General features: G+C 44.5%; 1 protein-coding gene across 9 annotated transcripts; it reads left to right on the top strand.

Moving 5' to 3' along the window:
• LOC106608960 (dynactin subunit 1) lies at positions 1–27,765 on the top strand. Of its 9 annotated transcripts, XM_014207219.2 has the most exons (31): positions 1–255; positions 2,070–2,154; positions 2,480–2,511; positions 2,693–2,710; positions 3,387–3,410; positions 3,845–3,898; positions 4,595–4,765; positions 5,100–5,123; positions 5,530–5,727; positions 5,957–6,161; positions 9,107–9,185; positions 9,323–9,482; positions 12,476–12,580; positions 12,944–13,135; positions 13,373–13,489; positions 13,694–13,846; positions 14,017–14,183; positions 15,371–15,539; positions 15,883–15,951; positions 16,147–16,268; positions 16,348–16,438; positions 16,635–16,796; positions 17,474–17,605; positions 17,805–17,930; positions 18,115–18,257; positions 18,632–18,798; positions 25,453–25,583; positions 25,904–26,102; positions 26,277–26,350; positions 26,467–26,556; positions 26,643–27,765. In XM_014207219.2, exons 1-31 carry the CDS (start codon positions 28–30, stop codon positions 26,778–26,780), a joined length of 3,825 nt encoding a protein of 1,274 aa, XP_014062694.2. In that variant the 5' UTR covers positions 1–27; the 3' UTR covers positions 26,781–27,765. The 9 variants fall into 9 exon arrangements, with proteins under 9 accessions (XP_014062694.2, XP_014062695.2, XP_014062696.2 ...); XM_014207220.2 differs by lacking the exon at positions 3,845–3,898 and having other exon boundaries at positions 25,904–26,117; XM_014207221.2 differs by lacking the exons at positions 3,387–3,410; positions 3,845–3,898 and having other exon boundaries at positions 25,904–26,117.
• The last annotated feature ends 69 nt before the right edge of the window (positions 27,766–27,834 follow it).

Below are 27,834 nucleotides of genomic sequence, written 5' to 3'. Positions count from 1 at the left end.
CTCTTCAGCAGCCCCCTCCTGAGCAAGATGAGTGCGGACGGGGGCGGCAAGCCTGCCAAGGTGGGCTCGGTGGTGGAGGTGATCGGTAAGGGTCAGCGTGGCACGGTGGCTTACGTGGGCGCCACGCTCTTTGCCACTGGCAAGTGGGTGGGCGTGATCCTGGACGAGCCCAAGGGCAAGAACGACGGCACGGTCCAGGGGAAGAGATACTTTCAGTGTGATGAGAACTGTGGTATCTTCGTGCGCCAGTCCCAGGTAAGGCAAGCTTACACGTCACACGATATAGACACTTCATACAGTGCATTCGGAAATTATTCAGTCCCCTTGACTTTTTCCACATTTTGTTACGTTACAGTGTTATTCTAAAATTGATTTAGATTGTTTGTCCTTATCAATCTACACATAATACCCAATAATGACAAAGCGAAAAAAAATTTTTGAACTGTCAGCAAATTTATTACAATTAAAAAACAGAAATCCCTTATTTACATAAGTATTCAGACCCTTTGCTATGAGACTCGAAATTGAGCTCAGGAGCATCCTGTTTCCATTGGCCATCCTTGATATGTTTCTACAACTTGATAGAGTCCAGCTGTAGTATATTCAATTGATTGGACATTGAGGCATACACCTGTCAATATGGTCCCACCCTTGACAGTGCATTTCATAGCAAAAACCAAGCCATGAGGTAGAAGGAATTGTCTGTAGAGCTCCGAGACAGGATTGTGTCGAGGCACAGATCTGGGGAAGGGTACCAAAACATTTCTGCAGCGTTGAAGGTCCCCAAGAAAACAGTGGCCTCCATCATTCTTAAATGGAAGTTTGGAACCACCAAGACTCTTCCTAGAGCTGGCCTCCCGGCCAAACTGAGCAATCGAGGGAGAAGGGGCTTCGTCAGGGAGGTGACCAAGATCCCCATGGTCACTCTGAGAGAGCTCCAGAGTTCCTCTGTGGCGATGGGAGAACCTTTCAGAAGGACACCATCTCTACGACACTCCACTAATCAGGCCTTTATGGTAACGTGGCCAGACGGAAGCCACTCCTCAGGAAAAGGCACTTTACAGCCCGCTTGGAGTTTGCCAAAAGGCACCTAAAGGACTCTCAGACCATGAGTAACAAGATTCTCTGCTGATGAAACCAAGATTGAACTTTTTGGCCTGAATGCCAAGTGTCACGTCTGGAGGAGACCTGGCACCACCCCTAAGTGAAACATGGTGGTGGCAGCATCATGCTGTGGGGATGTTTTTTAGCGGCAGGGACTGGGAGACTAGTCAGAGATCCAGTACAGATGAAAACCTTCTCCAGAGTGCTCAGGACCTCCGACTGGGGCAAAGGTTCACAGCCAAGATGATGCAGGAGTTGCTTCGGGACAAGTCTCTAAATGTCCTTGAGTGGCCCAGCCAGAGCCCGGACTTGAACCCGATCAAACATCTCTGGAGAGACCTGAAAATAGCTGTGCTGCTACGCTCCCCATCCAACCTGACAGGGCTTGAGAGAATTTGCAGAGAAGAATGGGAGAAACTACCCAAATATAGGTGTGCCAAGCTTGAAGCGTCATTCCCAAGAAGACTTGTGGCTGTAATTGCTGCTAAAGGTGCTTCATCAAAGTACTGAGTAAAGTCTGAATACTTATGTAAATGTGATATTTCAGTTATTTAAAAAAAACTGTTTTTGCTTTGTCATTATGCGGTATTGTGTGTAGATGGGGGGTTATTTTATCCATTTTAGAATAAGGTTGCAAAGTTAACAAAATGTCACATTTGTCACAGGTGTAGACCTTACAGTGAAATGCTTACTTACAAGCCCTTTACCAACGATTCTTTAAGAAGTTAAGTAAAAAAAATAGAAAAATAAAAGTAACAAATAATTAAACAGCAGGGTTCTGAATACTTTCCAAATGCACTGTATGCACTCCAATGCAGATGCACGCACTCACGCATAAAGGGGAAGAGAAGATATTTGATGATGAGACATTAATTTTAGTGGGCGTGAACTACATGCATAGGAACAATAGTATTCTGTGGTGGACTGATGTATTGAGCATCTATCTCCCTCTTTATCTTTGTCAGATCCAGCTAGTGGAAGATGGATCCAGTGCCACCTCTCCAGACACCCCAGAGGCGGTCACTGCCAAGTTCCTGCCCAAGCAGAAAGGTGAGCTGGATAACAAAGCTTTTATACCGTAATTTAGGCCTCCTACAGGGTCTGGACCCATGCTCATAAAGCGTCTCAGAGCAGGAGTGTGATCTAGAATCAGTTTTGCCTTTCAAATCATTATTAATTAGATTACATGGACAGAGGGGACCTGATCCTAGATCAGCACTCATACATAGACTGTGAATACTGACCCTGGTGCTCATCGTATGCTCCACTCATAAGACTACACTGTAAAACTTTACATTGATGATATCAAAAAAAAATGTATAAGTAGTTTATAAACTACAATGAGTTTGAGATAACAATCTTTTTTCCCCCCCAGACATTCCTGAGACTCCGAAATCAGTCAAACAGGTGCAGTAACAATACAGACAATATATGGTTTGTTTTAGAATGATTTGTACCCTTGTGCTGATTTATACCCCGTCCCTCTCTTCTTCCCCCTCCCTCCCATTTCTCCTTTTTCAAGTGATTGTCCTCCCTTTCCCCTACTTCTCTCTCTCCCTCTCTCCTTTCCCCCCGAATACCGTTACAGATGCCCATTCCCAAGAAGGTATAGATATTTAAACTGTGCTCATCTGCCTTGCCATGGTGCTTGCTTGTCACGTTTTCTTTTCCAACACATCAGCATTTCTTTTATTTAGAATTTGGCTATTCTGGGTTATATTTTTTGCTCAACAGTAATATGTTTTCTGTAGTTTGTCTTTCGCAGTTTATACCTCAACTGTTTTACATGGACATTTTGTGTGCTCATTTTTTCTTCTTTGATTTCATGAGACATTTGGGAGCATGATTTCACATTTTTGGGCTGTTACGCACATTTTTTTTAGAGTTGTATTTTTTGGTTAACCTTTCTGAGACAAGTATATGCTTGCTTGCATTGTGATGCGCCGTGTTTGTGCCTGCACATCACTTGGGTTTTTGAATTTGAACTAATTTGATATACTTTTTAAAAATCAACTTCACCCACTAATCTATTACAGTATGTCTTCAGATTTTGAACACAATAGTTATGGTCAGTACATGCTTGCATAAGGACATAAGTGGTTAATCGAGTAACACACAGTAGTAATCCTGCCTGTAGTGTGATATCTGTGTGTGTAGACTAATCTTAACCCTGTGTATTTCTGCTCCTCTCGTACTGCTAATTGCTGCCCTCGCGTTCTCTGCCGGGCCTATGTATGTCTATCTGTGTATGTGTCCTCTATCCTCTACCCACCCTCCTCCAGTTCGTAACCCGCCGTAGTACCAAGGTGAGCCTTTGAACATCAGACAGAGGCATTCAGTGAGGTAACAGGGGTACTAAGAGGGAAGAGTTTACCTGTCTGTCATTTTGTATATCATATGAAATGAAACATGAGTTATAGCTCTTAGATATGGATGTTGTAGGAATGGAACAGATTAGGAATGCAGAAGGTTATCTACAGTCTAGAAATTATGTTTAGAGTACGATATTCCTGCTACAGTGTACATCATATAGGTCTACTCCGATAGTAGCCAATATTTAACATGCAGTATTTCACACACACTACATGGAGTGTAGTGTATCTGCATCGGCCTAACTATAGAATGTGGGTGTAGTAGAGTGTATAAAGTTGATATAGAGAATGCCCACAGGAAGAGAGATCGCAGCAGCAGACAGTTCTTTGAGCCCTAACAGAGTCTACTTTATCACACACAACAACAGTTGAACACTCCTGGTCGCCTCTCCTCCTCCAGCTCCCTCCCCTCCCTCCTCATGGTACGTTCCAGGCCTCAAAACACCCCCTCCCCCCAGGGAGAGACCAACTCACGTCCTGGAGGGGTGAACTCTGGTCCTTCTGGTCATTGGTCAAAGGTCAAAATCCTTACAATAACTGGAATGACTACAGCGTATATAGTTTGTTTTTCAACCAAGTCCCCACAAAAGGGAAACAGTAACTTGCTGCTGTAGTTTAGCAACCATCTACGACTAGAGTTCACCTTTTTCCATATAGTTCAGTTAACCTGTGCCAGTTCCTTCAAGGACAGTTGATACTTTTTAGTGTAGGCCAGATCAGCACAGTAAGGGGAGACTTATATGGCACTGGGTGTGGCGTTTTATCACCTGTGCGCCAGGTGTGTTGACTCACTATGACAGGTTCACTTTACCATGGGTTGACCTGGGTTTGTTCGTCTGTTCTTAGCCTGAGTGCCAGTCTGTTTCTGCTCGCTTGCCAACTCCTTATGGGTAAATGACAGCAAATTGATGTAGGACCAGGCTATATACCTGTGTTCTGGGTGGCTGTCTGTTTCACTATGATCACTGGGATTAACAGGTAATGGTACTGTCTCACGGATGTAGTTTTCTCTTTTACATGCGTTTTACTTTTATTTCTCGATTCCTTCCTGTTCTCTCCCCTTTCTCTTTCTATCTTTTCTCCATCTCTCCCTGCCCCCCTTCTCTTCCCCTCCCCAGACCCCCCGAGTCTTAGCCACCCCGGCCTCTGGTCTGTCCAGCTCTCTGTCCAGGGAGGATGTCAGTGAGGGCAGCCTGTCTTCCAAGGGTGCACTGGGGGCTCCCGTCGTCCCCCTGCCCAGCGGCACCCCCGCCACGCCTGGAGCTCCTCCCCCTGCCACCCCTAGCAAGGTCAGTCCACAACACACCCTGCCCAATCAGATCATTAGCTAAGGTAGTGTACACCAATTCTGGTTGTTGAGAGTTACAGTGTGTGTACTGTGTGTAGGCTTTTGTGTGTAGGCTTTGTTCTAGCACAGCAAGAAAACACCATAGTCATTATGACTTTGATAAGTTGATGGATGTTTTTAGTGCTGGGCTGGAACAAAAGCCTGCCTAACCTGAAGCTCTCCAGAACCAGAGTTGGGGACCACTAATCTAAGCCCAAGGTATCACCTCAATCCAATGTTTCCTCATTTGTCATATCATCTGTTGACTGTTCTATTCATGTTGTCATTGTAAACAGGCTGAGCCTCCCGTATCGAAGCAGGTAGGGTAACATTATCTGGACGCATGCGTAGATCTGGCCTGGGCATGTTGTTTGACTAACTGAGTTCACAGGGTGTTTCAGAAGAGTGCTTCTCCTCAACCTCACTACTACTGCACTTCCCCAATGTGCCCACAGAGGGCAGAGTTTCCATCTTTGGTTTCATGTCAGTGGAACTGTGTCACTGTAACAATGGTCCTTGTTGGTGGAGGCATGTATTTGAGCTGTGTGCGGGTTTTATATGCGGGTGCTTTAGACTCCAGTCACTCTCTGAGATGTCAACTATCCCCTCTCTCGTGGTTAAAAATGCCTTTCCCAATTGACCACACATCAACATGAGGTGATTCTCTGTGTGCACCTCCCTCTTGTCGCTCTCTCTTTCCACTTCTTTATTCCGTTCTTCCCCCAGGAGGAGGAGTCTCTGCGAGGTCAGGTGAAGGATCTAGAGGAGAAGCTGGAGACCCTGAAGATGAAGCGGGCAGAGGACAAGGTCAAGCTGAAGGAGCTGGAGAAATACAAGATCCAGCTGGAGCAGCTGCAGGAATGGAAGACCAAGATGCAGGAGCAGCAGGCCGACCTGCAGAAACAACTCAAAGAGGCCAAGAAGGTAACAAGTACTAGTACCCACCATAGAAACGAATAAATCACATTGATGTCTCTTTATGGGTACCTGTCCACTTTCCCTATTAGATAAGAAACATTTTCAATGAACGGTAAAACATGATATTCTATTTGGCAAAAGTTCTTATTTTTCTTACAGGGTAACTGATGAGGGTAACTGATGTAATTGTCTTGTATGTGAAGTGAGATTACTGATGTCAACTCTCGTCATTCAGGATGCTCGGGAGGCCCTGGAGTCGAAGGACCGCTACATGGAGGAGATGTCAGACACGGCGGACGCCATCGAGATGGCCACACTGGACAAGGAGATGGCCGAGGAGCGGTCGGAGAGCTTGCAGGTGGAGGTGGAGTCACTGAAGGAGAAGGTGGAGGAGCTCACCATGGACCTGGAGATCATCAAACACGAGGTCGAGGAGAAAGGTCAGAGTTCACTCTACAGGGTGGTAGTGTTAATTGATTGGTAGCGTGTTGACCCACTCTTAAGGGGGGGAAATAATGTTGATTGGATTGAATTGACCTGCTGTTACCAAATTTGGAAGTAACACAATTTTGATTGTGAGGTTGAGGAGAAAGGTCAGAGGTCATTAGTAGTGTGTTGGTGTAAAAAATGTCTAAATCTATGGTGTCTCATCCTTCCTGGAGCTTAATGTCAATCCCTTTTTACTACAGGGATTATTGAGTAGCTACTCAAATGTATTTTTATTTTTTTTCCTAAGAATTTGTCACATGCACTGAATACAACAGCTGTGGCCCTTAACCAACAATGCAGTTTTAAGAAAATACCCCCCCAAAAAAGTAAGAGATAAGAAAAACAAATAATTAAAGAGCAGCAGTAAATAACAATGGTGGGGATATATACAGGGGGTACCGGTACAGAGTCAATGTGCTGGGGCATAGATAATAACAGAGTAGCAGCAGTGTAGGGGGGGGGGGGGTTGTGCAAATAGTCTGGGTATCCATTTGATTTAGCTGTTCAGGAGTCTTATGGCTTGGGGGTAGAAGCTGTTTAGAAGCTTCTTGGACCTAGACTTGGCGATTCGGTACCGCTTGCCGTGTGGTAGCAGAGAGAACAGTCTATGACTAGGGTGGCTGGAGTCTTTTTGACAATTTTTAGGGCCTTCCTCTGACACCGCCTGGTATAGAGGTCCTGGATGGCAGGAAGGTTGGCCCAGTGATGTACTGGGCCGTTCGAACTACCCTCTGTAGTGCCTTGCGATTGGAGGCCGAGCAGTTGCCATATCAGGGAGTGATGCAACCTGTCCGGATGCTCTCGATGGTGCAGCTGTAAAACCTTTTTGAGGACCCATGCCAAATCTTTTCAGTCTCCTGAGGGGAAATAGGTTTTTTTGTGCCCTCTTCACGACTGTCTTAGTGTGCTTGGACCATGTTATTTTGTTGGTGACGTGGACGGCAAGGAGCTTGAAGCTCTCAACCTACTCCACTTACAGCCCTGTTGTTGAGAATGGGGGCGTGCTCGGTCCTCCTTTTCCTGTAGTCCACAATCATCTCCTTTGTCTTGGTCACGTTGAGGGAGAGGTTGTTGTCCTTGCACCACATGGTCAGGTCTCTGACCTCCCTATAGGCTTTCTCATCGTTGTCGGTGATCAGGCCTACCACTGTTGTCATCAGCAAACTTAATGATGGTGTTGGATTCGTGCCTGGCTGTGCAGTCATGAGTGAACAAGGACTACAGGAGGGGACTGAGCACGCACCCCTGAGGGGCCCCCGTGTTGAGGATCAGTGTGGCGGATGTGTTGTTACCTACCCTTACCACCTGGGGGCGGCCCGTCAGGAAATCCAGGATCCAATTGCAGAGGGAGGTGTTTAGTCCCAGGGTCCTTAGCATAGTGATGAGCTTTGAGGGCACTATGGTGTTGAACGCTGAGCTGTCAATGAATAGTATTCTCACATAGGTGTTCCTTTTTGTCCAGGTGTGAAAGGGCAGTGTGGAGTACAATAGAGATTGCTTCATCTGTGGATCTGTTGGTGTGGTATGCAAATTGTAGTGGGTCTAGGATTTCTGGGATAATAGTGTTGATGTGAGCCATGACCAGCCTTTCAAAGCGTTTCATGGCTACAGACGTGAGTGCTACGGGTCGGTACTCATTTAGGCAGGTTACCTTAGTGTTCTTGGGCACAGGGACTATGGTGGTCTGCTTGAAACATGTTGGTATTACAGACTCAGACAGGTAGAGGTTGAAAATGTCAGTGAAGACACTTGCCAGTTGGTCAGCGCATGCTCGGAGTACATGTCCTGGTAATCCATCTGGCCCTGCGGCCTTGTGGATGTTGACCTGTTTAAAGGTCTTACTCACATCGGCTGCGGAGAGTGTGATCACACAGTCGTCCGGAACAGCTGATGCTCTCATGCATGTTTCAGTGTTACTTGCCTCGAAGCGAGCATAGAAGTTATTTAGCTCGTCTGGTCGGCTGGTGTCACTGGGCAGCTCTCGGCTGTGCCTCCCTTTTGTAGTCTGTAATGGTTTGCAAGCCCTGCCACATCCAACGAGCATCGGACCCGGTGTAGAACGATTCGATCTTAGTCCTGTATTGATGATTTGCCTGTTTGATGGTTCGTCTGAGGGCATAGTGGGATTTCTTATAAGTCCCACTCCTGAATGTGGTAGCTCTACCCTTTAGCTCAGTGCGAATGTTGCCTGTAATCGATGGCTTCTGGTTGGTGTATGTATTTAGAGTCACTGTAGGGACGACGTCCTCGATGCACTTATTGATAAAGCCAGTGACTGATGTTGTGTACTCCTCAATGCCATCGGAAGAATCCCGGAACATATTCCATTCTGTGTTAGCAAAACAGTCCTGTAGTTTAGCATCTGCTTCATCTGACCACTTTTTTATTGACCAAGTCACTGGTGCTTCCTGATTAAATTTTTGCTTGTAAGCAGGAATCGGGAGTATAGAATTATGGTCAGATTTGCCAAATGGAGGGCAGGGAGAGCTTTGTACGTGTCTTTGTGTGTGGAGTAAAGGTGGTCTTGAATATTTTTCCCTCTGGTTGCACATTTAACATGCTGATAGAAATTAGGTAAAAGGGATTTAAGTTTCCCTGCATTAAAGTCCCCGGCCACTAGGAGCGCCGCCTCTGGATGAGCGTTTTCCTGTTTGCTTATGGCAGTATACAGTTGATTGAGTGCGGTTTTAGTGCCAGCATCGGTCTGTGGTGGTATGTAGACAGCTACGAATACAGATAGTGTGGTCTACAGCTTATCATGAGATACTCTACCTCAGGTGAGCAAAACCTTGAGACTTCCTTAGACAGACAAACAAATATAGTAGCTATAATTTAAAAGGATTTATCAGTATTGCTTGGCAAGTTGAGATGTAACCTAACTGCATTTCTTCACCAGGTTCTGATGGAGCTGCCTCCAGTTACCATGTCAAGCAGCTGGAGGAGCAGAACAGCAGACTGAAAGAGGCTCTGGTCAGGTGAGTGTGTTTTAAAAAACACCCAACTCCGATGAATATGCATTTTACTCAAGGATTCGTTTTAATCTGTGTCCAGAAAACCAACCCATAATGTTTCCCTTTGGTTTGAGCTTTAACATAACTATCTCTCCTCCCAGGATGCGTGACCTGTCTTCCTCTGAGAAGCAGGAGCATGTGAAGCTCCAGAAGCAAATGGAGAAGAAGAATGTAGAGCTGGAGACTCTGAGGACCCAGAAGGAGAAGCTACAGGAGGAGATGAAGCAGGCTGAGGCCACCGTTGATGAGCTGAAGGAGCAGGTTAGTCAGCAAGTTTAATTTATTTATGTATTAGTACCAGTCAAACATTTGGACACCTACTCATTCAAGGGTTTTTCTTTATTTTTACTATTGTCCACATTGTAGAATAATAGTGAAGACATCAAAACTATGAAATAACACATGGAATCATGTAGTAACCAAAAAAGTGATATACAAATCAAAATGTATTTTATATTTGAGATTCTCAAAGTAGCCACCGTTTGCCTTGATGACGGCTTTGCACAATCTTGGTATTCTCTCAACCAGCTTCATGAGGTAGTCTCCTGGAATGCATTTCAATTAACAGGTGTGCCTTGTAAAAGGTTAATTTGTGGAATTTCTTTCCTCAATGCGTTTGAGCCAATCAGTTGTGTTGTGACAAGGTAGAGGTGGTATACAGAAGATAGCCCTATTTGGTAAAAGACCAAGTCCATATTATGGCAGGAACAGGTGAAATAAGCAAAGAGAAAGGACAGTTCATCATTACTTTAAGACAGGAAGGTCAGTCGATCCGTAAAATTTCAAGAACTTTGAAAGTTTCTTCAAGTGCAGTCGCAAAAACCACGAAGTGCTATGATGAAACTGGCTCTCATGAGGACCGCCACAGGAATGGAAGACCCAGAGCTGTTTTGCGGGGGCTATTTAATGAAGCTGCCAGTTGAGGACTTGTGAGGCGTCTGTTTCTCAAACTAGACACTAATGCACTTGTTCTCTTGCTCAGTTGTGCACCGGGGCCTCCCACTCTTTCTATTCATGTTAGAGCCAGTTTGCGCTGTTCTGTGAAGGGAGTAGTACACAGCGTTGTACGAGATCTTCAGTTTCTTGGCAATTTCTTGCATGGAATAGCCTTAATTTCTCAGAACAAGAATAGACTGACGAGTTTCCTAAGAAAGTTCTTTGTTTCTGGCCATTTTGAGCCTGTAATCGAACCCACAAATGCTGACGCTCCAGATACTCAACTAGTCTAAAGAAGGCCAGTTTTATTGCTTCTTTAATCAAAACAACAGTTTTCAGCTGTGCTAACATAATTGCAAAATGGTTTTCTTATGATCAATTAGCCTTTTAAAATGATAAACTTGGATTAGCTACACAACGTGCCATTCGAATACAGGGGTGATGGTTGCTGGTGATGGGCCTCTTTACGCCTATGTAGATATTCCATAAAAAATGTGTGTGCGTGTGCGCACGCGTGAGCATTCGGAAAGTATTCAGACCCCTATACCTTTTCCCCATTTTATTATGTCACAGCCTTAAAATTGATTAAATTGTTTTTTCCCTCAATCTACACACAATACCCCATAATGACAAAGCAAAAACAGGTTTTGACATTTTTGCAAATGTATAAAAAATTAACTGAAATATCACATTTAAATAAGTATCCTTTACTCAGTACTTTGTTGAAGCATTTTTGGCAGCCATTACAGCCTCGAGTCTTCTCGGGTATGACGCTACAAGCTTGACACACCTGTATTTGGGGAGTTTCTCCCATTCTTCTCTGCAGATCCTCTCAAGCTCTGTCAGGTTGGATGGGGAGTGTCGCTGCACAGCTATTTTCAGGTCTCTCGAGATTTTTGATAGGGTTCAAGTCCGGGCTCTGGCTGGGCCACTGAAGTTCATTCAGAGACTTGTCCCGAAGACAATCCTGTGTTGTCTTGACTGTGTGCTTAGGGTTGTTGTCCTGTTGGAAGGTGAACCTTCGCCCCAGTCTGAGGTCCTGAACACTCTGGAGCAGGTTTTCATCAAGGATCTTTCTGTACTTTGCTCCGTTCATCTTTCCCTCGATCCAGACAAGTCTCCCAGTCCTTGCCGCTGAAAAACATCCACACAGCATGATGTTGCCACCACTATGCTTCACCGTACAGATGGTGCCAGGTTTCCTCCAGACATGACGCTTGGTATTCAGGCCAAAGTGTTCAATCTTGGTTTCATCCGACCAGAGAATCTTGTTTCTCATGGTCTGAGTCCTTTCGGTTCCTTTTGGCAAACTCCAACCGGGCTGTCATGTGCCTTTTATCGAGGAGTGGATTCCGTCTGGCCACTCTACCATGAAGGTCTGATTTGCGAAGTGCTGCAGAGATGGTTGTCCTTCTGGAAGGTTCTCCCATCTCCACAGAGGAATTCTAGAGCTCTGTCAGTGACCATCGGGTTCTTGGTCACCTCCCTGACGAAGGCCCTTCTTCCCTGATTGCTCAGTTTGGCCAGGTGGCCAGCTCTAGGAAGAGTTTGGTGTTTTCAAACATCTTCCATTTTAGAATGTTGGCAGCCACTGTGTTCTTGGACCTTCAATGCTGCAGAATTGTTTTGGTACCCTTCCCCAGATCTGTGCCTCGACACAATCCTGTCTCGGAGCTCTATGGACAATTCCTTTGACCTTATGGCTTGGTTTTTTCTCTGACATGCACTGTCAACTGTAGGACCTTATATAGACAGGTGTGTGCTTTTCCAAATCATGTCCAATCAATTGAATTTACCCAATCAATTGAATTGACCAATCAAGTTGTAGAAACATTTCAAGGATGATCAATGGAAACAGGATGCACCTGAGCTACATTTCTAGTCTCATAGCAAAGGTTTTGAATACTTATGTAAATAAGGTATTTCTCTTTATTTATTTATTTTTTATACATTTGCCAAAATTTCTAAAAACCTATTTTCACCTTGTCATTATGTGGTATTGTGTGTCGATTGAGGAACATTTTTGTTATTTAATCAATTTGAAAATAAGGATATAACATAAAAAAATAAGGGAAAAGTCAAAGTCAAATACTTTCCGAATGCACTGTATACTACATGAGGTGATGATGCAATTTGAGGTTACCTAATGATCTCCAAGAACAACCTAGGAAGTTTTTCTATGCTAGTGTCACTACGGATTACTCTTATCTGTATGTGTATTTTTTGTTGTTGTATATCCCTAGTTTGCTTTTAAGAGCTTTGCAACATACGTATTTGTAAAAAGTTCTATATAATTGAGATGTTGTTGTGTGTCCTAGGTTGATGCTGCTCTCGGAGCAGAGGAGATGGTGGAGACTCTGACTGAGAGGAATCTGGACCTGGAGGAGAAAGTCCGAGAACTCAGAGAGACTGTCACAGACCTGGTGAGTTCAACTCAATACTCCTGTCAACCCTGTTACCTTCATGTCAACGCTGTTACCTTAATATCAATGTAACCCCGTTACCTTAATATCAATGTCAACCCTGTTACCTTAATATCAATGTCAACCCTGTTACTTTGTATGGTTTGAGTTGTCAGTGATTTGTTGAGTTCACACACCCATACCAGTTGGTATGTTTTAAATAACCAACTGTGTGTCAACGCTATACCCCTGATGTGCGCACACTATATTGGTAAGGACACTGTTTTAGAGACGGAGATACACCCCTTTGTGTTTGAACCCTGTCCACTCAATACTCACCACACCACCACGTAAGACACCCTTACCACCTCTGACCTATACCAGGAAGCGATCAACGAGATGAATGACGAGCTGCAGGAGAACAGCAGGGAGACGGAGATGGAGCTGAGGGAGCAGTTGGACCTGAACGGGGCCAGGGTGAGAGAGGCCCAGAAGAGGGTGGAGGCCGCTCAGGAGACCGTGGCTGACTATCAGCAGACCATTAACAAGTATCGCGAGCTCACCACCAGCCTACAGGTATAGAGTTTGAATTCATTGTTTCAGTGTAGTGTCATACAACATGCAATCGGAAGAAGGACACTTAAAAACACTATCGTTGTTAATAGTTAAAAAAAAAAAAGATTCTGTGTACTTTGTTTGTCTCAGTCAGGGTTTTACTGACGTCCTGAATACATCAGCCTTTAGGCAAAATGGGAAAGGTCTTGTTAGCTGACTGGTTTATTTTGGTTATTTGTATATGAATTGTGTGTTTAGGATACCAACAGGGAGCTGACCATTGCTCAGAATGCCAATGCAGAGCAGGTCCAACAGCCTCCTGCTGAGCTGTTTGACTTCAAGATCAAGTTTGCTGAGACCAAGGCCTACGCCAAGGTAAGAAAGTGTCCCACATTACATACAGTTTAGTGCAGTGGTTCCTTTACAGGGACCACCAGATCACCGTTTTTGATTCATTTTTTTTACATCAAATATTTATCAGTGAATGTAGTAGTTTAAAGGCCTGTTATTGCAGGATGTGTGAGATTATACCATTACAACAACAAATTACATGTTTATCCTATTAACGTGTCTCCCCAGGCCATCGAGATGGAGCTGAGGAAGATGGAGGTGGGCCAGGCCAACAGACATGTGTCTCTCCTCACCTCCTTCATGCCCGACTCCTTCCTGCGTCATGGAGGAGACCACGACTGTATTCTGGTTCTCTTGCTCATACCAAGACTCATTTGCAAGGTAGTGTGTGTGTGTGTGTGTGTGTGTGTGTGTGTGTGTGTGTGTGTGTGTGTGTGTGTTCCAGTTGATTAGTATTACAAGCTCAGAATTTGACGAGGAATGTGTGTGAGTATTTAAGGTTCTTACTGTGTGCGAGTGTGCATAATGTGTGTGTTCCTCCCTCTCTGTAGGCTGAGTTGATCAGCAAGCAGGCCCAAGAGAAGTTTGATCTGAATGGTAACCCAGTGGAGAGGACTGGGATGAAGATGAGAGGACCACCTGGAGAACAACTCAGCTTTGCCTCTGGACTGGTGTATTCTCTAACCCTGCTACAGGCCATGCTGCACAAATATGAACAGTAAGGAGGATGGAATTAAGCAATATGGTCAATATACCACGGCTAAGGGCAAAACGGAGTGCCTGGATACAGCCCTTAGCCACAGTATATTGGTCACATGCCACAAACCCCAGAGGTGCCTTATTGCTATTATAAACTGGTTACCAACGTAATTAGAGCAGTACAAATATTTTTTGGGTCATACCTGTGGTATACGGTCTGATATACCATGGCTGTCAGCCAATCAGCATTCAGCACTCGAACCACCCAGTTTATAATCTCACTTATACTTCTAAGATAGTAACAGCATATTGAAGTGGCTGCTTTCTCTCTCGCCTTCCTGATCACACTTGTTTTCCTATAGAGTACATCTAATGATTATCGAGGAAGGGGTAATCAAGGAGTGCCATGTTCTTTAAAGAGCGAATGCCCCTAAAAAGCAACTTCTCATTTTGAAAATGGCCTATGTAGCATCGATATGAGTCAGAAACATTTTATTCTAGTGTAAAAATGGACTACAACGTGTAAATAGGATCGTTTTGGTCATGAAGTTGGTCTCGTCCAAAACAGATTTGCAAGATGATAGGAAAAAATGGCATGTCACGGAATGAAGGGTAATGTAACAGTTTTTCTTGGGTTGGGTTTATTTCAATCCTGCACACAGCTGGCAGCACACAAGTAAGCATCAATTTGGAGTGCAGCTGCACACGGCCCGATCTTAATGCCCATGGTCAATTTGGTTTGACATTCGATATCCCTATGGGGGTAGTTGGGGACCGTCAGTAAATTACACAATATTGGACAATATATTAAAAGGTTAATAGCTCCAAATTTCAATGACTTAAAAACCTCAAACCAACTATAAATTGTAGAAATGCATATACAAATATTAATAGCATTTAATGAGAACTAAAAGATGTGCAACATTTACATTGTGTTAATTTATTTCCGATCCATAACTAGCCCCAGAGATAGGCTATCCAATGTCAAACCAACTTTACCACGGTTGCACACCAGCCAGCTGAAACTAATTGGTGAGAAAAGTTGACCAGCACTAGCTAGCCTAGGCGACTTCAAGACCTGGTAAGTTATCTATATGGGTGAGTGACTAACTTTGTACTGTTTTGGATGAGTGAATGGACAAACGCTTGCCACGTGCGAACACACACGAGAGACGCACATTTCCTTCTCTCTCCCCTCTCCCTCAGATCTCTGAACTGCTGCAGTGTGGAGGTGTATAAGCGGATGGGGACTCTCTACTCAGAGATGAGTGTCCATGAGCGTTCCCTAGACTTCTTTATAGACCTGCTGCACAAAGACCAGCTGGATGAGACTGTACACGTGGAGCCTCTCACCAAGGCCATCAAGTACTACCAGGTAGGCGATACACACTTCATACACACCCTGAACACTCGCGACAGAGAACACACACTTCACACACAAACTCTCGTTGACACTCAATATACAACACACAATTGACCGCACATGCTGTACACTCTTGAGAAAGAACTAGGAACAAGACGTACTATTGCTTCACCATACCATTATTTGGCTAGTTACTTGACCACTTTTGACAGAACACTCCACACGCTCTGTCCACTCAATTGTGCTCATTCTCTCAACTCTACACACACCTCAGCACTGACATACTATTAAGTTAATCAATGCTATGAGTAAGGCCTTGTAAGCCACTCATTGACTAATCTGTTTTATTTTGCAGCAACTGTACAACATCCACCTGGCTGAGCAGACTGAAGATTGCACCGTGCAGCTGGCTGATCACATCAAGGTACAACCATCCTTCATCAACAAAAGCACTATTACATTTTTATTAAGAAAAACATAATTTTCTTATACAATTACTAGAAAGACTATATTTAAAAAAAGAAAATACCCTTGTAGCCTAATACAAACATATCTTCCCTAAATTCAGTTATAACACTGAACCGAATTTGACCTCTGACCTTTGAACTCTGACCTCCAGTTCATCCAGAGTGCGTTGGACTGTATGGGTGCTGAGGTGGTGCGTCTCAGGGCCTTCCTGCAGCCGGGGCAGGAGGGGGCTGACCTGAACATCCTGCTGAAGGACCTAGACACATCCTGCAGGTCTAATACAATACTAATATATCATTTCTATGTAGATCAATTTATCTCAATTTATATTTTTGTTATTTACCTCCTGCAGCGACATCAAACAGTTCTGCAAGAAGATCAGACGCAGGATGCCAGGGACCGACGTACCAGGGGTGCCCGCCGCTCTGGCCTTTGGCGCACCGGTATGTGCCTAGTGCAGCGACATCAAACATTTCTTAGGTCTTGCGCCTAACCCAAACCCACTGTGCTGGCGTTTGGAGCGCAGGGCCAAGTGTTTACAGTAGCTCATAAAGTACAGTAATGCAACTCAACTTTGCATTTGTGGAACCGGGACTACTACATGAGAATTTGACTGACAGTTCTGTGGACCAATGGCAGGTGTCAGAGACTCTAACGGAGAGCAGGCGTCAGCTGACGCGGGTGGTTGCCGTGCTACAGGAGGTAGCTGCGGCGGGGGCGCAGATGGTCGCCCCTCTAGGGGAACAGGAGGGGCTCAACTCCCTCCAACTGGAGGACGTGGCCTTCAAGGCTGTTGAACAGGTACTGTGACCATATACTGAATATAAATTGAACATAGACTGATCATTGCATGTTTGCTATTGACTACATTGCAGTTGGATTGCACGGAATCATTGATCTAATATTAAAAAGTGGCGCAGCGGTCTAAGGCAATGCATTGCAGATCTGAGGCGCCACTACAGTCTGGGGTTCGATCCGTGACCTGGAGCCCCATAGGGCGGCGCACAATTGGCCCAGCGCCGTCCAGATTAGGAGAGAGTTTGGCCGGGGGACTTTCCTTGTCTCATTGCGCTCTAGCGACTCCTTGTGGCGGTCCGGGCTCCTGCAACCTGACTTCAGTCGTCAGTCGAAAGGTGTTTCCTCTGACACATTGGTGCGGCTGTCTTCCTGGTTAAGGGAGCATTGTGTGAAGAAGCAGCGTGGCTCGGCGGGTCATGTTTTGGAGGACTCATGTCTCGACCTTCGCCTTTCCCGAGCTGGTTGGCGAGTTGCAGCGATGAGACAAGATCGTAACTACCAATTTGGTATCACGAAATTGGGGAGAAAAATGGGGTGAAATTACAATAAAAAGAATAACAATAATAAACAATATCACCTTACGTCCCAAATAACTACTTTGTGATCAAGAGTAGTGATTCTGTCTTGCTCAAACTGACCCCTTCAAACACTCTGACAGTCTCTCTCTCCCTCCTCTCCAGGTGTATGGGTCCCATGGCCTGAACCCCCATGAGTGTCTACGTCAGTCCTGCAGCTCTGTCATCTCCACCATGAACAAGATGGCTACCGCCATGCAGGAGGGAGAGTATGACGCCGAGCGACCACAGGGAAAGGTATGTACGGGACTAGGGCTGGGGGGAGTATGACTCTAGGTGGGAGGTATGGCTGGAGACTGAATTTCTTCACATTTTCTAACATTTTGAAAACTAAGAATGTTACTTCTGTAGCACTTTTGCCCCATTTAATTGACATTCACAGTTCATCCCCTTCCTGTTTCTCCCCCGTCACTCTCTCCCCCCCCTCCCTGCATAGACTCCCCCGGTAGAGGCTCGTGCAGTGGCCCTCAGGGCAGAGATCACTGACGCAGAGGGTCTGGGAGTCAAACTGGAGGACAGAGACACCGTCATCAAGGAGCTCAAGAAGTCCCTCAAGATCAAGGTACGGACATGTCTCTCCTTTCTCTCTCGCACACACAAAGTTGCACACGGTTATTCTCACCCTTGCACTTTTTCTTATACACCCACATTTTTCCCTCGCATGCGCTCACCATCCCTCACATTAACACTCGCACACTCTCACTCACTCTCCGTCTCTCTCCCACCTTCCTGTCTCTCTAACCCAGGGAGAGGAGTTGAGTGAGGCCCACGTCCGTCTCAGCCTGCTAGAGAAGAAGCTGGATACGTCCACTAAAGATGCAGACGAACGCGTGGAGAAGATCCAGACCAAACTGGATGAGACCCTCGCCCTGCTCAAGAAGAAAGAGAAGTAGGACTGGGGAACACGGTGGCTGCGGGACTAATTAAGGAAGGAATGAGGATGTTGTAGAATCAGGACACTTCCGTCTGTGTATAGTTGTGTGCAATGAATTTTGCATTCTCCTATCCCAGTGCCTTTCAGATCAACATATGGGAGACGTAAGAGAGGAGTATGGGTGAAGATGGTAGATAGTCTGTTTGGTGGAGAGATGGCATATTTTCACCTAATATAAGTGTTGCCTGTTGTAGAGCCAGGAGAGGACATTACTTTAATTCACGTAGTAAATGTATTACATTGACCAAGTATTTGTGTATAACCTATGGGTTTTTTTTCCCCCCCCCCCGTTCTACATCCCTCCATCCATATCTCCCTCCCCAACCCAGGGAGTTTGAGGAGACCATGGACGCCCTGCAGGCAGACATCGACCAGCTGGAGGCAGAGAAAGCGGAGCTGAAGCAGCGTCTCTCCAACCAGTCAAAGGTGACCATCGAGGGCCTCAGGGCCCCGCCTGCCTCTGGCATCGCATCCATCATCTCAGGAACCGCCGGAGGTGAATCTCATGAGTCTTTTGATACCTCGCACGCCTTTTATACCTATATAACGCACCTTATACCTCACGTTATACCATCACTCATATTCTGATGAAGCTGGTTCAGAAGATTGACGTGTAAAAAGCCATGTAGGGTTAGGCCGAAATCAACTTTAGTCGTGAATTTGTACTTAGGAAATCGCCCGATAGACAATGTTATCGCCTCCTAGCGGCCATCCCAAAAATGTCAAATACTAATGTAAAATGTTTTAAAAAAAGACTGCGAGCTCGCATGCTACAGGAGGGACAGGGTTATCATGACATTGACAAAAGCAAATTATTGGAGCTAAATCTTGCCCTATTCCATTCTGGTGGCGCTGTGGCACGAAAGAGGTTTGTAGGCTTGTCTGTAGGGATGTGCATCTTTCCATTTTCAAGACGATTCGATACCTATCTAGATACATTGGCTACGATACATGTTTTAGTTTGAAACGATTGGTTTGATTAGAGGAACGGTTCGATGCGGTACCATTCGGTGCACTGACATTTGTTGCGTACACCCAAGCTTTCCATTCTAAATGAAAATCTGCTGCTGATGGGGAACATGAGCTGGATCTGTCTGAGGTGATATGTCAGGGATAAGATTGTAGACCTACACAAGGCTGGAATGGGCTACAAGACCATCGCCAAGCAGCTTGGTGAGAAGGTGACAACATTTGGTGCGATTATTCGCAAATGGAAGAAACACAAAAGAACTGTCTATCTCACTCAGCCTGGGGCTCCATGCAAGATCTCACCTCGTGGAGTTGCAATGATCATGAGAACGGTGAGGAATCAGCCCAGAACTACACGGGAGGATCTTGTCAATGATCTCAAGGCAGCTGGGACCATAGTCACCAAGAAAACAATTGGTAACACTACGCCGTGAAGGACTGAAATCCTGCAGCGCCCGCAAGATCCCCCTGCTCAAGAATACATATACATGCACGTCTGAAGTTTGCCAATGAACATCTGAATGATTCAGAGGACAACTGGTGAAAATGTTGTGGTCAGATGAGACCAAAATGGAGCTCTTTGGCATCAACTCAACTCGCCGTGTTTGGAGGAGGAGGAATGCTGCCTATGACCCCAAGAACACCATCCCCACCGTCAAACATGGAGGTGGAAACATTATGCTTTGGGGGTGTTTTTCTGCTAAGGGGACAGCACAACTTCACCGCATCATTTGACGGGGCCATGTACTGTCAAATCTTGGGTGAGAACCTCCTTCCCTCAGCCAGGGCATTGAAAATGGGTCGTGGATGGGTATTCCAGCATGACAATGACCCAAAACACACAGCCAAGGCAACAAAGGAGTGGATCAAGAAGAAGCACATTAAGGTTCTGGAGTGGCCAGACCTTAATCCCATAGAAAATCTGTGGAGGGAGCTGAAGGTTCGACTTGCCAAACGTCAGCCTCAAAACCTTAATGACTTGGAGAAGATCTGCAAAGAGGAGTGGGACAAAATCCCTCCTGAGATGTGTGCAAACTTGGTGGCTAACTACAAGAAAAGTCTGACCTCTGTGATTGCCAACAAGGGTTTTGCCACCAATTAGTAAGTCATGTTTTGCAGAGGGGTTAAATACTTATTTCCCTCATTAAAATGTAAATCAATTTATAAAATTTTTGACATGCATTTTTCTGGATTTTTTTGTTGTTATTCTGTCTCTCACTGTTCATATAAACCTACCATTAAAATTATAGACTGATCGTTTCTTTGTAAGTGGGCAAACGTACAAAATCAGCAGGGGATCAAATACTTTTTTCCCCCACTGTATGTAGGGCACCTGAGCTAAGCCATAAGGGAAACTTACCACCCCACTATCACACGGAACCCAAACCGGCTGCGCCATCGTGCATACATTTATTTTGTCCCCCCACACCAAACGCGATCACAAAAATAGTTTCTAGTCATCTCTCTTCCTTCTAGGCTTTTTCTTCTCTTGATTTTATATTGCGATTGGCAACTTTCATAAATTAGGTGCATTACCGCCACCGACCTCGTTCGTCTTTCAGTCACCCACGTGGGTATAACCAATGAGGAGATGACACGTGGGTACCTGCTTCTATAAACCAATGAGGAGATGGGAGAGGCAGGACATGCACCGTGATCTGCGTCACAAATAGAACTGACTTCTATTTTAGCCATTGGCAACGCAGACGTTCGTTGGCGTGCGGAAGCACTGTGGGTGCAATAATTGAATAATATTGATTTCTAAATGTATTTTTCAACGCTCGCTTTTTGTCATCCAACCCCGCCCCCCACACGTTTGATCTGAAATCACCATCACCCACTAATTAATTTGTAATTTTAGCAGATAAAAAGTGTTGGAGCTAGATTGAATTGAAACATTTGGTATAACATAGCCAATGAATATAGAGCACAACTTTGGATTTCACCCCGTCTCATAATTGAATGGTTTAGACAGTTTACATTTGGACAAGACTTGGTGATTGCTGTCCTCGTTGTGAAATGATCAACTTTACCATGTATATCTAAAATATACAGATTTTTGTTTCAAGCAAAACTACCAAAACTAATTGTTCAGGTTCACCCTCAGCAATAAAATGAAATTGAATGTAAGCGCCCCTGATCAGCATGTGAGCCAGATGAGTTATCTCTGGCGGTAGTTTATGCTACTTTTATTCCGGTAAAACACAATTTTCAAAAGCACATTTGATAAAAATAACCTACGATATTACATTGGTTGTCGCTCAACTAATGAAGCGTCATTTTGCGAAAGCTATTTTACAAACATTTGAATGCTGAAGGTGATGTGCACTTGTGCAAGATCAGGAATAGGTCTACCTTTTTGTTGGTCAGCGTGAAAAGCTGCACACATCGCAGAGTTTGACTAGGCTACTGATATTGCCTGCCTGAGGTTGATGCAAAATTACTTTTAAATCAATGACTGTCAGAACAATTAACATGCTTAGTTCGACACTGAAGGTGAGAGGTATTTTCTTATTTGGACACTGAAGGTGAGAGGTATAAGATGAGAGGTACACTATATATACAAAAGTATGAGGACACCCCTTCAAATTAGTGGATTCGGCTCTTTTAGCCACACTCGTTGCTGACAGGTGTGTAAAATCGAGCACACCGCCATGCAATCTCCATAGACAAACATTGGCAGAAGAATGGCCCCTACTGAAGAGCTCAGTGACTTTCAATGTGGCACCGTCATAGGATGCCACCTTTCCAACAAGTCAGTTCGTCAAATTTCTGCTCTGCTAGAACTGCCCCGGTCAACTATATGTGCTGTTATTGTGAAGTGGAAACGTCTAGGAACAATAACGGCTCAGCCGCTAAGTAGTAGGCTACACAAGCTCACAGAACAAGACCATCGAGTGCTGGAGCGCATAGTGTGTAAAAATTGTCTGTCCTTCACGCTTCACCATCTGGCAGTCCGACGAATCTGGGTTTGGCGGATTCCAGGAGAACACTACCTGCCCGAATACATAGTGCCAACTGTAAAGTTTGTTGGAGGCATAATAGTTTGGCTGTTTTTCAAGGTACGGGCTAAGCCCCTTAGTTTCAACGAAGGGAAATCTTAACGCCACAACATACAATGACATTCTAGACGATTCTGTGCTTCCAACTTTGTGGCAACAGTTTGGGGAAGGCCCTTTTACTGTTTCAGCATGACAATGCCCCTGTGCACAAAGCGAGGTCCATACAGAAATGGTTTGTTGAGATCGGTGTGGAAGAACTTGACTGGCCTGCACAGAGCCCTGACCTCAACCCCATCGAACACCTTTGGGATGAATTGGAACGCTGACTGCGAGCCAGGTCTAATCACCCAACATCAGTGTCAGACCTCACTAATGCTCTTGTGGCTGAATGGAAGCAAGTCCCTGCAGCAATTTTTTAATTTTTTTTTTAAAGACATTTTAGCAGAAAACATTTTGTGAACCGCCGATTTTCATGACGTTTGAATACATTTCTGACCAAATGGGTCCTGTGGAACGACGGGTCCACTCATACCGATGTGTATCAATTAATCATTACATCCCTGCCGGTCTGTGTGTGCCGAAGCATGCAAATGTAGCGAGTGACACACAGTCAACAGTCTCAATGGGTTGTAAATCATCATGGGCTGCAGAGCAAGCAACTCTGCTGTCCTCAACTGGTTAATATTATAAACTGATTTGCATTTTTGCCTCGTCCTCTCTTATTAGGCCTAGGCTACTAGACTATACGTTGTAGGTAAGGGTGCACATTTTTTGGAATAATATGGAAATGGGCGTAGGCCAACTATAGGCTACGCATCGTTTCTTTCATAAGCTTTGCTCAGCTGTAGCCTAAGTTTTAATTTTTTATTGTTCTATTTTTATATCTTGTTTGCTCAATTTCACTTCTTGTGGCCTAAAATATTTGCCATTCAAAATAAAGCTGTGATTAAGAATAGCATAGAATCCGACTTTCATAATTGTTCCGATTTAAAAGCTGCAACTTTAGGACAAACACCTTTATTAGAATATTTGGGAAATACACTTCATAACTGGAATTTATCCATATGGATAGGGCCACATTTTTTACATATTCCTAATAGAAGAACTATAAAAAGCATATGCATGACCATGGTAGCAATTGACAGGGAACACTGGAGATGAGGAAATTATCAGACCAAAGGTGAGGACGCAATAGTTCAACCTGATACAAGACTTGTTGATTGTATGTGCATTTTACATTTACTGTACTTTCCACAACATTTTGTAAATGACGAAATCTGAAAATACTCGTGTTACATCCAGTAACAATACGAATATTCATTGACATTTTTGAAGTAGGTGCAAGATAAGAAAAAAACGATTGCAAGGTTTTGATCGAGCGGTCTAATTGGTGTCTTCCAGTGGCCATACACCTCTCCCAGACTGTGCACAGTTACTAAGTAATTTCCATGCACTTTTATGACTCCAGGAAAGAGCCTTCAGCTATCAGGTGCTTTTTTTTTGTTGAGCTCGTAGCTTTGCCATTTAGGAACTGAAGCAAGCACACTTGTCTGGAACACAGCCCTGCGTCCCCACCATCATCACACACATTACTGTTGTTGGTTACGCTATCCAAAAAAACGGTCCATTTATAAATCGCAATCTGGGTCAGGTGGCATCATTTGAAAGCTGGTTCTATTGCCAACATGGCTAGCTAAGTTCTAAAATATTGTGACGACCCTGGGTTTATAAGCGCGGAAATCGACTCTGTCGCTTGAGCATGCTTTTGCGGCATAGTCGATAGCGCGCCGGACCTCGGGCTTGAAGGTCGAGGGTTCGAGGCCTGCTCCCTGCTGTTTCATTACAATATGATCTTAGTGTTAGGTTTTCAAAAGACACTTCAGACAAACGGATTGTAATTTTTGGTGTGCATAGAATGGAGTCACGAGTGCATTCAAATGTTGATCGAACGTAGCGATCACAATCGTTGATAGTGTAAATGACTTTCAAATATGGGAATGTAAAAGTGCACATTTGGACTCATGGGTGTGTGGTTTGCTTGTGTGACATCAAAGCGGTATTTATTGTCATTGTTAACGTCTCATCTTTCAGAACACATAAACTCTTCTCGATTTACAGCATTTCCCTCACTCAGACAGCAAATGTGCAAAAGTATCCCAATTAGCGGGAGGGAGTGGGGGGGTGTCTAATCACGCGCGGTGCTCAAGTTTATAACGGCTGTCTGTCAAAATCCACAGCGCTGTGAAGCGGAGAACCTGAGCTCTGACGTTATGTATGCGTGTTACTGTACAGCCACTGCATTCCAATTTAGGCGAATGACAATCTGCCATTTCAACCCGTATAACGCATGACGGGCTGTGAGTGGAAAGGGATACTGCTTATATGATATTTCAATTAGTAGGATAAGGGTCTCTCATGCATAATGTCTGTCTTATAGTGCTTTGCTCAACTGTAGCCTAAGGTATTTTTCAAATTTGTTCTCTCATTATTACCTCAGGCATACCATGTTTTTAGGAAATTCAGGTTATTCAAATAAAACGTTACTTTCTGCGATAGATCATGAAATAGCGCGGTGGGAGAAATCCAGTATGCATTAAACTGAAAGAGTGCCTTAATAGTCCAAGTCATATTCATATCAAATGGAGAGAAAATGTGTCTTTTAAATCAATAAGATACCAGTGTGTCCACTATAAAAATGTACTTTGGTTATTGGCCCAGATCATCTGACATTTGAGAGAGAGAAAAAAACCAAAACATTTTCCCGAACGGACATTTTGCGCTGCTTTGGTGAAACTCTTAGCTCTGCCTAAGTTGTACTCTTGCATTCTGCAAATATAACATATTTTTAGAAATTGACTATAGCCAATAGAAATATATAGGCCATTTTCTCAATGTCACCCATGCAATTTTCTGCTGGCTTTGCTTGACTCTGCTTTTTACTGTGTGGCCACAGTCAAGCTGAAATAGGCTTGGTATCGTCTGTCACATCACCATCGATGATGGCTGTCAATCATCCTCGATAGACGATACTAACATAATATCATCCAATCCTAAAGCCATGTTGTGATTAGGGTTTATAATCTGCTAAATATGTTCTGACTGTTTTAATTTACTAATGTCTTACCCCTCCCTATCCCCCCTTCTCTCCTCCTCCCACCCCCTCCCTACCTCCTCTCCAGCGGGTGTTGCCCCAGGAGCAGGGGGCCTGTCTGGGCCGATGCAGGTGGTGGACTCCCCTCTCCTCCGTCAGCAGGTGGAGACCCAGAGACTGGGCATCAAACACCTGAAGAACGAGAACAACAGACTGAAGGTCAGAACACTGCAGGGAACTGACTTGTGTGTGTCACTTTTAGTGCCATCTCTATTCTGTCCTAATCAAAATATGGATTCATTATTTCTCTTTTTACCAGTAACGAGAACTGTATTTTTGAAGATCATTGAAGTCTGTCTGTGTTGTATGCTTTTCTTGATGTAGTTCATTGAACAGTCTATTTATCATGGAACGTATGTTCACTAGTAGTTAATTGAAAGTAGTCCATTCCTTTTAATGTATACATGTATGTTTCTGACTGTAGTTAGCTCTGTGTCGCTGTCTCTATTGATAACTCTCTGTATATCGCTCTCCTCCAGGCAGAGAAGATGAGAGCCCAGTTAGCCTCCCTCCCTCCCCTCCACGTCCCCAAGCTTCCTCTGAGAGAGGCCTCCACCTCTCCCCCTGCTGAGGGGCCTCTCCACGGGGCTCTCTACAGGAAGACAGACCAGCTCCTGGGGACCCTGCTCAAGATGAGCGCCGCCGTTAAGGTGGTCGACATCACCGGGAAGACTCCAGGTGGGAGGGATGTGGGTGTGTTTGTTTTTGTGTGACAGGAAGACACCAGGTCTGTGTGTGTGTGTGTGTCTAAAGGGTTTTGTGAGTGTGTAGCGTAGTTTATATTGTTTTTCAGTACGTGTGTATTTGAGTTAGATAATAAAATCTAATATGTACCGTCTCTTTCTCCTACAGTGAGTGCGAGTGCTCAGCTCCTGGACCAGACAGCTCGTCTGCAGTCTCTGAGTGACGCTCTGGACAAACTGAAGGTGACCTGAATTTATATGATCACCCCTAGTAATAATCATAGTATTTCTCTACACCACAGACAGATTTTGTCCACTAATCTCTCTATCATGGAAATGGACACATCTCTCTCTCTCAGGGTGAAGTGTCAGAGCATGTGGTTTCTCAGCAGCCTGGGGCGAAGGTCTCCTCTGACTTTGCCACCTTCCCCATTTCCTCCTTCGTCAAGGTAACACACACACACATAAATACAAGATATCTGGTTTAGGCATAAGACTGTATTTGTTGTCCTTTGACCTGTTCTTCTCCTTTCAGGCCAAGGAGGAGAAGCAGGGGGGTACGGTGTTCATAGGGCGCGTGGCCATCCCATGTGCCAAGGGCCAGGAGCAGGTGCACCGTCTCGTCTTATCACAGCAGCACCTGCAGCAAGTGCACCGCCTCCTCATGACCTAAGATGCCATCCCATTGGCCTGCGTCCACAAGTGATAGCAAGCTCCTCCAATCAGAGCACAGCAGATGCAAAAAATGTTTTTCTTTTCAGTTCCAGCCCATTTCCTATTCATCAGATTCTCTCAGGACACGTTGTTACACTACACCACCTGGTCAAAGGTATTACACATCTATGCCAAAGAGACAAGTGTTCTCGTCTAGTTCTAATACTTCATACAGTAATTGTTACTCTTTACCAACACGTTCTACATGATTGTCAGTCTTTTTAAAGCAGCTTTTGAGTGGCTCAACTCGTGAATGTTGCATCTCTAGAATTGATTTAACCAATTTCTGCTCCATCGTCAACTCGCTTGGTGTGTGTACATTTTGTTTCTCCATACTTTTAACCATAGGGAAATGACACAATTATTCATGCATTGCACTTTTTTTTGTACTGTGTTGATTATTTAAATCTACACCTACCTGTGTAAACCAGCAGTCAGGACCAAGCAAATTCACCACGTTGTGAGATATTGACTAATGTATTCTGTCAAAAGGCACCCTATAACGTAACAATTCATACACCTTTAACTTCTGTTCATTTGGCTGAGATGGGAAGCTAATTTGATAAATGTAGGGTGTTTGACATGCCTACAGCAACCAGGTTTCACTGATTTATAAATCAAGTTGGTATTATTCACAAGTTCAGTTAGACCATATGTGTCGAGACCTTAGTCATTATGGTAGATGAATGCAAGTATGTCGGGGTGGTAAATGCTGAATAGTCTAGGATGTGGCTAGTGCTGAAAGTTAACCTCAAGCCATTATACTGTTTAACATGTTCCTACTCCAGTGTTCAGTGCAGAACATTTCAACCATACATACAGCAAGAGGTACCTACTCTCCAACAGTGTTCGTTGAAGACCATGTAAGACAACACAGTGGACTGACGGGAAGCTGTATGACTATCCAAAAACGGACCAATAAAGTTCTTACCTAACAAAATTGATTGCTTGGTAACATGAAATTCTTTCCATGCCTAGACCTGGACTAAAACACAAGGAGAGGATGAGGAGAC

Source organism: Salmo salar, chromosome ssa07, assembly GCF_905237065.1.
Source record: "Salmo salar chromosome ssa07, Ssal_v3.1, whole genome shotgun sequence".
In the NCBI taxonomy this organism is placed as follows: domain Eukaryota; kingdom Metazoa; phylum Chordata; class Actinopteri; order Salmoniformes; family Salmonidae; genus Salmo; species Salmo salar.
The sequence above is the reverse complement of the archived record's forward strand: the minus strand, read 5'-3'. Positions and strand labels throughout refer to the sequence as shown.